This window comes from Numida meleagris, chromosome 2, assembly GCF_002078875.1.
Source record: "Numida meleagris isolate 19003 breed g44 Domestic line chromosome 2, NumMel1.0, whole genome shotgun sequence".
In the NCBI taxonomy this organism is placed as follows: Eukaryota; Metazoa; Chordata; class Aves; order Galliformes; family Numididae; genus Numida; species Numida meleagris.
In genome coordinates this window covers 13,314,218-13,327,773 of record NC_034410.1, presented here as the reverse complement: position 1 = coordinate 13,327,773, position 13,556 = coordinate 13,314,218, and the positions used below count along the sequence as shown (strand labels likewise).

Below are 13,556 nucleotides of genomic sequence, written 5' to 3'. Positions count from 1 at the left end.
TAGTAGCTGTAGGGATCCTAAAAGAAGAGGGACTATTTTCTAACATTCTAGAAACTTATTCGAAAAAGCAAACAGGCAAACGAACACATAACGCCTCATCCTAATTCCACTCCTGTAACACACACCATCATCCACCCACCTCTCCCATCAGGCAGAGGGAATCCAAACCTACATCACATCATCTACAGAAAAGTTGCAAAGACACTTTTCCACCTCCACTTCCTCCCGCGAATGACGCTCCGCCGGCCGGGCCCGGCAGAACGGAGCCCGCAGCCCTGTGGCAGCGGTGAGGACCGGCCCCGGGCACTGCGGTGGAGCGGGCGCGGAGCACCGCGGAGCGCCGCGGAGCATGGGAGCTGCGCGGCGCTGCGCCGGAAGGTGGCGCCATAGCGCTCCGCAGCACGGCGGCCGCACTTACTTGCAGTCGCGGTCCTCCAGGTCGAAGTGGGGATTGAAGTTGATCATGATCCGCTGGTAGGGCTCCGGGGCCTGGATCAGCCACTCGCACTTCTGGCTGGGGTGGTAGGACTGCGGGTAGCCGGGGGAGGTGAGGTACCCGGGGCTTAGAATTTTGATTGTGTCACCACATTTATCTGCAGTGGAAGGAAAAGAGGTTGGCTTTTTTGGTACTTAAGGAGACGACAGCCTTCTTTCAAGCAAACTTTTCCTATGTGCTTGCACAAAGGCATCTCTGCTATGTTTTCTGAAGGGAAGAGGCCTGCCTCTCTGTGTCCATCTATAAATCCAGCATGGGGCACAAGATCCCCTCTTCCTGGACTTTAAAAGCTCTCCCAAGCAAACAGTGCCCATACGGTGTTCAAACCTCACCTCCTCCCAACAGTGTTAACACTAGCTCAGGAGGTGTCACAGACCCAATTACCCCCCGAAGTATAATCTCCTTCACGATAAAGTTTTAAGGAAAGCTGTGGGAGGGCAGCTAAAAGGAGGCCGCCTGACCTCTGTCCACGATGAGCCTGGTCAGTGTCACTGGGATGGTCCTGGGAATCCCTGCTCCTTGCAGCAGACTCTCCCCTTGCTTATCAGGCCATAAATCTAGGCAGGCCAAAATTATCTATGCTCCTCAAACCCAGGCTGGCAGAGAACAAAGTGGTTTTAGTGAAGCAGAAATCATCCACTGTTTATTCCTTCAAGGAAGTTTGTTCATGCTTGGAGGCTGCATCAAAGTAATGGAGCAGAACAACATCCTTCCCTCTTCCCTCCGTTCCTCCCTCCCTCCCCCCAACAACAACAAAGGTTTATTTCTAATAGCAAAGTAGTTGCAAAAGTTCCTGGAGTCACCAAGTGTGACTGTGAGATGTATCACACCGCATCCTGGTCCTCTGGGCAGCACTGCCAAGGCTGCACTTTAGGGCTTATGGCAAAAATATAAAGAGATCAATGTAGAGACAAGAGATTCAGTCTACGTGATCACTCAGTTCACTGTCCAATGCAGATTTCTGTTTTCACCTTTTTTCTACTACGGTTTTCTAGGCATGGATGTTCAGAGAGGGAAAACTTTCCCTACACAGTGACTGTTTAATTTTGAGCAATAAAATGTGACAGTGAACTACAGACAGGAAGACTGCCTGCACTGAGAAAGGAGCCTGTATATCACTACATCCCAATAATGGTACACACAGACTGCACTGCTGTATCTTACACACACTCTGCAAAAGCAAAATGGCATTCCTTGCTCTCAGCGTGAATTTATGAATGTACAGGATTTTATTGTAGAAAAACCAGGTCAAATGGAAATGAATGAGGAAGAGCACATCAAAAATGCATTAAGCTGCACACTTTGTAAAGAATATTTGCCATAAATTAAGAGAGGAGGGGATGATACATTCTCAGCTGTGTGGTCAAGAACCAGATATTGCTAAGCACGCTGCTGGGAATGGCTATCTTGTTATTTATTTCCACCTTGCCGTCGCAGAACAGCCTGTTTCCCCCTGACCAGAACAAAAGGCGCTGCGGCTCAGAGCTCAAAGCTGTCACTGGTGATCTCGCTAATCCGCCGTCTGGGCTCCGGGGAACCTTGCCTTTTCCTCCCTCCGTAAGCACCCTTGGAAAGTGATCCCGTCTCATTAAGCCCACTCCAGCCCTGCAAACAACATGGAAGAGCCTGGCATCTGCTTAACGCCTGAAATAAAGCAGCGCTGCACCCACTCACTTGACAAGAGTCACTTCGGAGGACGCCGAGGTGGACTCACTACCACCAGCGCTCCTTAATCTGCGACTTCTGGGAAAGTGACAGTGTAATAAGATAATGCGCCCTGCTCGGCTCCGCGGCTCTGCGCAATCTCTCTCACACTTGATTAAGAAGAGTAGTTTCTAATGACTTTGGACCATTAGTTCTAAATAAGGTTAATGAATTAATTTAGCAGACACCAGCGCTGGATGTAGGTGAAGTTGGCATCAGTGGGTCCGGCGGGTGGGATGGGAGGGAGGTTAACGGCTCGGTGCCTGGGGCAGGGCCACGCGCTCCCCGCTCACAGCAGATGGAGGCTCCTGCCCAGCACCCTGCCCTGCTCCATTCCTCCAAAGGCCAGCGACGGCCAAGGAGAGCACGGCCCTGGGAGCTGCAGGGCTGGGGCACCTCTGGGTGATGTGGGAGCCGGGGGCCGCCCTCACCCTTCACCTGGGCCGGGGGCAGCGCCAGAGCAACCCGACACCCCCGCTCCTGTGCCACTGTGCTGGGAGGCGGCTCCCCCCGGCTTTAACTCAGCCTCCTCCAAACACTGCGAAGGAGATCAACTCCCGTCATAAAGCACGCGGCTTTAATGCTCTCTCTTCCACTCGCGGTCTCTTATTAAAACAATATACCAGCGCAGAGCGGAGGGTGCTCTCTTCTTCTAATTACTTTGATTGAAAACCCAGCCAGGCTAAAGTAAATATTTGATAATTAGTTAATAATAATTGCTCGGGATTTGTCGGGAAAGGCAAACTCGCAGGAGCTGCTCGGTGTGTGGGAGCGGAACGTCAGCGCTCCCACAGCCCGAGCGTCTTGAAAAATGCATCAGGCAGTGACAGACACATCCGCGGTGCACGGGCATTGTTCGGGAAAAGAGGAGCACGGTGCTTTTCAAAGAGGAGCGGGGGTGCCCGATAGTAAACCAACTGCATCGGTCATTTGTTACGGGATTTCTCTCCTAGAAGAGTCTTTGAGCCTTCGTGGGGAGGCTCAACTCCCCCCCCCCCCCCACCCCAGCACTGCGCGAGTTGTACACAAACTGCGCACCTCGGGAAGGGGTGGGCTGAGAGCTCTGACACCCGCAGGTACGCGGACAGCCCGAAACGGGCACGGCACTCCGAGACCTTTCGCTTTGGGGAAAGAAAGGGCGAGGAAGAGCCTTCCGCCTTCAGTGTTCATTATCTTTGAGATACCGAAGGCGAGACTTGTTTAATTGCCGATGGGAGGAAACACTATTAAGATAATTAGCTGTCCTGATCTTGTGAGAACGAGCAGCCTGCTCGGTACAAGCACCCCAAAGAGCACAGAAGGCAATGCCCGGCCGGAAGGTACGGGGGAGGACCGCGCTGCTCCCGTCCCCCGGCGGAAAGTTCCCGGGGGGGGCGCGGGTCGGAGCGGCCCTGCTGTGCGCCCTCTGCTCCCGCAGCCCCGGAGCCGCCCCCCAGGCTGAGCGCCGCCGTCCTCGCGACACTCACCGCTTCGCAGAGCCCTGGCGAGGGTGAAGGTGAGGGCTGCGCAGTGCAGGAGAAGTCCCCAATCCATTTTCCCTTCCGAGAGCGGGGAAAAGACGAAAAATATGAAAAAAAAAAAAAAAGCCCTCCACGTACAACTCTTCCTGGGTCTTAAATCCTCCGGCCGGAGTCGGGAGCAGAAGGCACGGTCCGCTCGGGCAGTCCCGGGGGCAGAGGGAGGTTGGCCGCTCGCTCTGAGCCTCAGCTCGCCCGCATCCTGGCGTTCAGCTCCGGCTCCCTCTGCCTTTCCCCACACTTGTTCCCGCTCCGGGCGCCGCTGCCCCGGCCATTCCCAGCGAGACTAGAAAGCCAAATGAAAACGAGGAGAAAAAAAAAAAAGAAAAAACAAACAGACAAACAAGACAGACAGAAATCCGGGCGGCTGCTGCTGGCACCTCGGGAGCGCTCTGCCGGGGCGGGCTGCGGGGCGGCTCTGCGGAGGGGAGAGAAGGGAGGAGAGCGGCGGTGAGCGGGGACGGGAGCCGGAGTTTGGCAAAGTGCGTCCCCGAGCCCGCCCCGCTCCTGCTCTGCTCCGCGCCGCGGCTCCCGCGGCGGTGCCCGGCGGGGCTGGGGCTGGGACGGCGGCGCCCCGCACTCACCTGCCCCGGCGGGGAGCGAGCGAGGGAGCGCGGCGCTGCCGCGGGGAGTGCCGGCCGGGAACGGGAAGCGCCCGGGCGGCTCCTGCTCGCAGCCTGAGGAAGAGGAGCGCAACTCAGCGGCAATAAGAGAGGCCGAGGAGCCGCCGTCTCCCAAGCCCCAGTCCCCTCCCCCTCCCCGCCCTCCTCCTCCTTCTCCTCCTCCTCAGCCCCCCAAGACATCGGTGGCGCGGAAGAAGCAACAAACAAACACGGCCGTGACAGCCGGCCGGGCGGGGGCCGGCTCCGGGAGACGCGGCGGGGAAGGGGGACGGGGAGCGGCCTCTCCCACCCGGGCAGGTAGCGTCGAGCCGGGCGGGGGCACCCACCTGCGCCCCGCGGGTTCCTGCGTAGCCCCGCGCCCAACTCCCGGGCGCTGCCGTCTCTGCCCTCCCGCGTGGGGAGCCCCGTGCTGGAGGCTCACCCAGACGCCCTGCCCTTGTCCCCTTTGTGTCCCTGGGGGCACCTTCCTGCAACCCCCCCATTCCCGACCCCCTCCTCTTGTACCCCACGGGTTGTCACCATTCTGTCTATCCCCATAAAGCCTCAGAGCTCTGAGAAGCAGCTCATATCCCCCAGACCTGCTGTGCTCCCCAGCGAGGATGTGCAGCCCCAAATCTCCATCGAGGAGGGCACAGCGCACTCCCAGTCCTCTGGCTTTGGATGTGTGGTGTGGTCCCAGCCAGCAGTGGGGCCTGCCCCACTGCCCTGCCCCACTGCCCAGCCCCAAAGACTACCCCTATGCTTCAGGAGTTAGTGCTGAGCTGAACCCCAGCGCTCCCTTCACATGGAGTGCTTTGAGCTCCTTCTGTGCAGAGGCGGTCGGGCACTGCGGTAGGGGCTACACCAAGAGCTCAGAGGCTGAAAGCTGAACCATAGCGTTAAGTGGTCCCCAAAGATGGGTCTGCGCTAGGAAATGACCTGGGGCTGGCGTAGATATCAGGCACTCGCATCTCCTGCAGCCAAGTTTGGAAACGCTTTGTTAGTGGTGCACAGCCAGTGAACCCTGTTCATGCTCCAACAAAAAGGGCCTGTGGAGGTCCTTCTCCAAAGGAGCCCCTCCGAAGGCTGCGGGGAAAAGGAGTGGGCTTTTGCTGGGGGTCAGCCCCCATGCGGCCGCAGCTGTAAATCCTCGTCCGCTCGGAAGATGTAACTATGTTTGAAACGATCTTCAAACATAGCTGTAAGGCTGCAGCCGCACAGATTAACTACAAATGTGTTACATCTGTGTTCAGACATCGTACGGAGATTCAGCCTCCTCCATCTCTTTGTCTCCAGCCCCAAGTCTCAGCCTCTCCCTCTCCCTCTCCCTCTCCCTCTCCCTTGCTGCCCTTTTGAAGCCCCGACTTTAAGGTCAGCTGAAGTCTGGAGATTAAGTCCGTAGGAAATCTGTCTGCTGGGTTCATACCGTGCACTTTCATTGCTACTTTCTGAGTTTTTGCCAGATGCTCTGCTTTCTTCTGTGATTGCAGTTCTGCAATATCACACACTGAAGCACTGTTTGATCCTGTTACATTCTCTGCACACTTCATCCTCTTCTTCCTCAGCCCTCCATCCTTGCCCATGCCCATGTCCCTGCCTGTGTCCGAACCCATATCCGTGCCCGTGCCCACGTCTGCAGACAGGACCTGGTCAGACTGAGTTACTCATTTCTCTGACTTTAGGCACTCTCTGGATCATCGTATACAATGCTTGGGCACTTCCGTGATTGATTGGGATGTATATTTTATGGGTAGCACATTAAGCCCCCTTATTTTTTTTCTTTTAGTGAAGTTCCCAGAAAAAGGGGGAAGGGGAGTGCTAGCAGTGCTCTCTGATGATTAAAGCTCTTGTGCTGCTGGACAGTCCTTGAGATAAATTGGTTCTGTCCTGAAGCACACCGTCATCTGCAACTGTCTGAGAGACAACATGCATTTTGAAATAAAGTACATCTATTTCCGAATTCTGAAGTTCCCTGCTGATGGCAGCTAATTGGCGTATACACAAGTGTATGCATACATGTTAGTTTTAAAAGCTCAGCCTCAGAGGCCAAGATTAATTTTATAAATGAAACACAGTAAGAAGATAACCAGAGGTTGTGTATATTAACAATTGCAATTATTTTCTGATACCAGTGGCTCTCTTGGCTCCATCAGTGTTCTCCTGTCAGGTGGTGCCCATGAATCTGAAGGGAGCCGATGCCCATTCCCAGTTGTATGGTATAAAGATGCTCCAAACAAACCTACCAACAGGAGGGTTCTTTCAATTTGTTTCTGTATCAGATTAAAAAGTCACTTTCTGTAGGCTCAGGCACAGTGTACTGCTAGATGGTGTATTTTAAAGGAATTCCATTATCTGAAAGAAAAACTAAATACTTAAACGCAGGTAGAGCATGTACATTAGTGAGATGGTGCAGTGTGATAAATTGCAGGGCTAATGCCTCGTAACCACCAATCCACGCACCAGGGCTGACTGCAGCATGCTCAGGTCTCCAGTGTCAGTGCTTCCTCCTCCTGCTCAGAGATGCGCTGCAGAGACAGCTGGGCAGGGCTGTCTGCTTTGTGGCCATGGATGAGGACTTGTGCCTTTCCTCAGCGCTCTGTAAGCTTTCTGGATTTCACATTTTGTCTCTTGTATTCTCAAAGTCTTAGGAAGTACAGCAGAATCTCATGGAATCATAGAATTGCAAAGGTTGGAAAGACCACTGAGATCATGTAGTCCAGCCATCAACCTGTGCCTGTGACCGCTCTAGACCATGTCCCTCAGTATGACATCTACCCTTTTCTTGAACACCTCTAGGCATGGTGACTCCACCACCTCCCCTGGGCAGCCTGTGCCAATACAGGTCTGATACGTTTATGCCCTTTCCTATTATGATGTGGATGGCATTGGTCTGATTTTTCTACCCACCTTTTTCTCTCTGTTTCATGAACACAGGCACATACATCTTCCATATAGGAATTGCCCTGAAATGATGAGTGAAGACATTCTTTCCTTGGTTTACATGTACTTCTCTGAAAATGTTTAAGCTTTAATCATCTTGAATATGAACTGTCATCAAATGAAACATTCAGTAGTCTCTTTTTATAATCCACTTCTCACATTTTAGTAATAGTATTTTAGGTTCTGATCCTGCAACTGCTTACATGTTTGTTCAGCTCTCCATTTTCACATCAGTAATGGGATTTTATGGCAAGGATGAGTTAGTGTTACAAAGACTGAGTCTGAATCCCGTGCTTGTAGAAGTTAATGGAGTGGCTAGCTCTGGGGTTTGGGTCGAGGCCCATCTCTGCTTCGTAATTTGACTTGGTGCTTAGAACACCTTTTTGAAGATTGTCTGCACCTCTGTTATAAACCTGTTTCTCAGGAAGTTTATAATTCAGCCATAAAATATATTTGCCTTGGGCTAAATCATGTAATGTAAAACTTGAAATTCCAAAGGAAAAAACAGTTTTCCCATTTTAACAATAGCAGAACAGAGCAGCTTTGATGTTTTCTCCTTTATGCACTCATATAGCACGGTAATGCATTTAATTAAAAACAAAGTTTGGCAAATGATTAATACATGGCCGTAGACACCTTTATTTGGTATTATTTTCAAAAAGAAACACAACAAATTAAAGCCATCCATAATGTTAAATGCCATAAAATCGAGACTTCCTGCAAATATTTAGGGGACAACTAGACATACATTTGCTTTACGACTAGTAATTATTAGTATCTTCATATATAGCCTGGTACTCATTTATAATTGCCTTTCTAATGTTTTCTTTTTCTTTAGCTTATCTTCCCCAAGAATCTCTCCAAAATTAGGCTTCTGTGTCATCTCCTCTTCTGTTGTTTTGGCCATATGAATCACTGCTTGGCTTCCTATTGCTTGCTGTACTGAACTGAAGGTATTTACCCTTATCTTTAAAATCAGACATACATTTTCTCTTGTCTGCATCTCTCCCTTTTATCTCTTACATCTTTTATCCTCCTACTCAGTCTCTCACACCCAATGCTTTCTTACCCTGTCCTCTCACATTACACATCTTTTCCACACACAGCCACATGCATCTAAACGATCCGTCCTCTTTCATCACTCATCTTCACCTCCTCCAAAGAACCAGTGCAAATACATAGTTTTTATAAACAAAGCCATCTGATTTGTACAGTATTTACATTTACACATGGCCAGATATTGGAAGATACACTTTGAACCTCTACTCTGGTTGGTTAGAGACCTGTTTCATTTGCACTTACATCACCTCCATGTTGCCTACATTGTTAGGGTTAGAGTGGCTTTACAAGTATCTTACAAAATTCCTTGGAATCACTACTGTGTTGTCTCACAAATGCCTTATCAAAACATGTTCATCATCCTGTCTAAACACATTCCACTCCAACAAATTAGCACAGCCCGAAGCTTTATTAGCTTATTATCTGATTATCAAAAGTCAAATGTTTTCATCTGTGTCAAAGGCAAATCATCACACATATCATTCTACTCCTGTTTCCATTTTGACAAGCTTGTCAGGTCTTTCCAAGGCTTAATTTCTCTTCTACTTGCACTGCTACTGCTGCCAGATCTAGGCATGGTCAACGTCATGTTCCACCAGATTGCCCACTCCTTTTCTTCTTGGTGTCATTTGCTTTTTCTCTGAAATACGAAGTGGGGGACATTCATGGCATAAAAGTGGATTTTCCACTGACTTCAAAGAAGAAAAGAGGCTCTGAATGATGATCATGGGTCCTTAGATAATAAACTTGTTTTATCAACTTCATTTTTTTTCCATTTGATTGCACAATGAGTATATCAGTGTCTGTGTTTACACTAAGATCTGCTGCAAAAAGGCAAAATAACAGTTCCTTTCAAAATAAGGCTTTGCTAGACTGAAAGTCTATAATCATTAAGAAGAAGGTGTAAATTGTATTAGATTTATCTTTATATATCTTGTCTTGCTTTGTTTTTGGCTGGAAAATTGGTGTCTCACTCGTGTAATCTATTCATCTGTACAGGTCCATATAATTATATCATATTATTGAAAATTATATGCACTATTTTATATGTTACATCTGATGGAATAATACCAGGAAGGCTGTGATGTTATTAGGGAAATGGAATCTGTCACAGTGGTGCTGCATGGTTGTCATGCACCCCCTTTAGCTACAATGCAGCAATCACTGTAAACAAGCAGTTGTACTGCATTCATTACAGATCAGATTCCCTTTCTCAGTCATCTCTCATCTTTCTCAAGAGATGTTCTCTATCATAATTTTCTTTGTCACTTATTACAGCTGATGTTAAATGGCTTTTCAGCTAAATGCTTGTTTGGATTATTTATTAACTAGAGAACATTTGCATTGGCATACTTTGATGTTATACATGGAATGGAGGACCCATTTGTAGGCTATAGTGGATTAACTAGAAATTTGGGGAATCGTATTCAAAGGGATTAACTCTCCGGCAATGGATTGCCTCCAGTGGAAGCAACCAGCAACACAAATCTTTGTTCAGCAGATTACATATAATGGTAGGAGTATTATTCAAATAAATTAAATACAGTAAGTTTATAAGTCTACTGTTGTTGATCTTGCAACTTAAGAGTACAGACTGACATCCAGAAGGAGCTCTGAGGGTCTACATGGGATAATTGTGTTTCATACTAAAACTTGAAAATAGAAAGCAAGAATCACAGGTGGTCTGATAAAATTGAGACATTTTCAGAATGTTGATTTCATTCAGTATTTTCTTGTTATTGCTATGTTTATAGAAAAATTGCTCTGAAATGTTATTTCTCATAAAGTTGCTTTGAAAAAGAGAAAGAAAGAAAGTAATATTTTGTTTTGTTACTTTATCAAGAAAATCCCATTAAAACAGGAAGGCATTTTGGCCATAGAATAAGGGTGGGTGGGCAACATTTCAAAATTCAATCTGTGGGGTGCAGTAGAGGGATGTCAGAGAAACCCAGTGGGGGTACAGAACATTGGACTGTCAGGCTTTCCCAGCCAGAAAAAGAAAATGGAAGAGAATCCGTAGAAGGACTGACTGAATAAGAAATTATGTTTTAAAAGGCCTTACCTGTAGGCTTCACCTATCTCAGAAATTTGATGTGTTTGTCTGTGTTCTCCTTCCTGACAGTTCTACTGCAGTTTTACTGATATTGGGACCATTAAGTTGCCAGTAAAGACAACTGAAGAACACCTGTCTTGAGGAAAGTTGGCTTAAACCATATTTTTTGCTTACTTGATGAAAAGGTATTTTATGAAGATGCGTCCACAATAACCAAAGCAGTTTTTAAGACTTCACACATTCTTCTCAATCTTATGAATGAAAAAGAGAAAAGAATTGATTTTCTCGTAATCTCCCAGATATGTTTTTATATTTTTTAAGAACTTTCTGGAATCTGGTTTGACTGGGAGTTCATGATTTTATATAATTCATCTGGGTTGTCATAAGGAGAATCAGAGTTGTCCAGGTTGTCATAGCAGCTAAAACTTTCCTTTTCATGAAATTGTCACTAGGCCCTTGGCTTCTTGTAACCAAATAACCAGAAACATTATTAGTTTAATGAAGCTCTCCAACAGGCTGTTTCCAAATCTGTAAGTTATCTGTCCAACAAGTATGTCACTGCTGCGTGCAGTATTTTATTCACAAAGGCCATCTGGACAGCCTTGACAAAGGATTCATATCTTTTGCCAGAGAACATCTTGTTTGCTGTGAAAAAAAATTAAATTCAATGTTTTTCTAAATCTATCCGGAGACATTGCTTTTTTGTTTTCAACTGCTCTGTTGGCTTTACTGTGTTGAAGCTTCTTTGTCACACTTTCTGAATTTATAGATATATTTTCTCCTTTTTCATCCTTGTGCTTATAATCCTATGTACATCTTTGCTCTTTAAGATTAGTTCAGACTCTGATAAGCAACTGTCATTGATTTATTCTTGTGAGATTCATGTTTGCGTGGAAACTCCCTGACATTTATAGGTTACATTGTTTTTAAGATTTCCTTCATGGCTTGTTCATCATGCCATAGCACGTCATAAAACCCTCAGTTATTTTCTGCTCCTTTGGGTCAAATTTTTCTGTCAGAAAGGCCTTAATAACTAATAAACAGACAAAAAATAGGTACTGCATATAGACTGGAAAATGGTCAAAGACCACTTTAACGGCTTCACGACTGCATGTTTTGAATCCAAGGGGTGCTTAGTTTTTATTGACTGGAATGAAGATGATTTCATTTGGGCATACAGTACCATGGTGTGACCAGTGGCCAAGAACTCTACTTCAAATTAATCTTGCAAGGTACGGAGTAATTTTTAAAACACAAAGTTACCCCAGCTGCCACACCACATGGAATAGGAGCTGATGTTTTTTCAGCTCCTTAGTAAAATGACGAGCATCTTGCTGCAAAGCCCTGTATCTTTCATGCAGAAAGTTCACGTGCTAATAAAAATTCAAATGTTCTTTCACCCAATTACCCATAATTAGAAAAGGGCTTCCAGACCTCTGTGGTACGGTATCTGGATGAAACATCAGAAAATTAATGAAATTGATTTTTTGACATGCGCAGTATCACTTGCTGAATATAATTAAAATATCATTTTTGAGAATGATAGGAACTTGTTGGATTTATTGGAAATGCCTCTTTCATATTTATTGCCTTAAATTTTGTCTTACACGATAATTTTGTAGCATGCATATATGATTCTGGTGCAATCAGTATAAATATAATGCACTCTGTATTCACCAGTACATTCAGAGTCTCTAAGTCTCCATTCAAGTAAAGTATAGATGCTCTGTTTTTGGGAGTTGAAGGTAAATTGAAATTAAAAACCAAAGTGTATAAATAGTCCTTAATTATGTAAATGTGGTACTTGGAGAAAAAAATTAAGTTCTTGATGAGACTGTGTTGACAAACTATTAGTGCTTTTAAGTGTTATATTCTTAATGACTGAAGAAGACCAGGAGTGAGCTGGTGCTCATCCTACCAAAGGACTACACTTTTCCAGTTGAAATGTGAGCATTTTATGTGATTATTACTTTCAAAAATAAAAATTTAGCTTAAAAATTTAGCATTTATAGCCATGGTAGCAAGACTGCACAGAGATGCTAAACTCCAGCAGTGGGCTGCTAACAGGTATATAAAGGAGACTGCAGATATTCATGTGTAATGCTTCCCTTGGTGAAGAGGAGAGTTACTGGGGAGGTTAAGCTCACTTTTATTGTCTGTTGCTGCATGCTGGCAGCACACTGCAGCGTTGCCAAGTGAAGCATGCTCAGGTCCTTTAGCCAAGACATTAACCTATTGACCCACTGCCCCAGAAGGGGAACACTGCCAGCCGTAATCAGCCCCCACTGAAGAAGAAGTTATTGCAAATGTTGGAAAGAAACAATTCCTTAGCACCTAATCAGAAGATTTACTGGAAAACTACTCATTAAAATTAAGTCAGTTTTCCAGGGGGACTCTGCTTGCTTATGCCTTATGGAAAACTTCATTTTCCTGAAATTCGACTTATTATACATTAAACAAGATTAGGGTAATTTCAGTCAGCTGTCAACTTATTTTTGAGTCTAAAGACAAGTTTATTTTTCTAAAGGATGAGGACAAGAAAGAGTGTCGCTCTGCAACTTACTCTTATTCCAATCCCTACTTATATCAGCTTAAAATAACTTTGTATTTCAGTGAATTAGACAGAACCTGGTTATGCTGATGAAATAACCAGGGTGCTGTATGGACCTGAGCACTACTGTTAATTGGCAGTATGATTTTGGTGTGGTTTTGGTCAGGGTAAAATACTGCTTGCAGACAGTGCGTGGGTGAGGGTTGGAGGGGGCCAGGGCCCATTTCTAACTGGAAATCTGAGCAAAGCCATCCTGCACAAATGAGAGTGGGTTGGTTGGCCTCAGTCTAGAGCACAAATCCATCACCCATCTCTTCAACTAATATAGATATAGGTTTAGTAGCTGCTAACACAACCACATTTTTGCAAAAACTGGTGCTATCCAGCTAATGGAAAGCTATCAGGAGTTAACGAAAATGAAAGGGTTCTCATTTGGGGAGCATGTTTTCAGTGTGGAGTGGAAGCAGTTAAAATGAAGGATGACCCCATGTACTGCAACCTGTAGCTCCACTTCCCAGTGTGGAGTGTGGTTCCTGAGTCAACACCAGGGGCCAGACACTGCAGAAGCTCCAGGCAAGGCATCTCAGAGGGTCTTGAGCATGAGGATAAGCAAAAGATTTTTATCTTTCTTCCA

At 46.4% G+C, this 13,556-nt stretch overlaps 1 protein-coding gene across 4 annotated transcripts in view; it reads right to left on the bottom strand.

Moving 5' to 3' along the window:
• The window catches only part of NRP1 (neuropilin 1), a 108,783-nt gene extending 104,339 nt beyond the window's left edge, over nucleotides 1-4,444 (bottom strand). For 2 of the 4 annotated variants that reach the window (XM_021386102.1, XM_021386103.1), the window contains exons 1-3: nucleotides 4,302-4,441; nucleotides 3,667-4,135; nucleotides 419-593 (exon numbers count right to left, since the gene is read on the bottom strand). In XM_021386102.1, coding sequence (XP_021241777.1) covers nucleotides 419-593; nucleotides 3,667-3,733 — 242 coding nt within the window. In that variant the 5' untranslated portion in view covers nucleotides 3,734-4,135; nucleotides 4,302-4,441. Of the gene's footprint in view, nucleotides 1-418; nucleotides 594-3,666; nucleotides 4,136-4,301 lie in introns of all 4 variants that reach the window. The other 2 variants (XM_021386104.1, XM_021386101.1) reach the window with 2 other exon arrangements.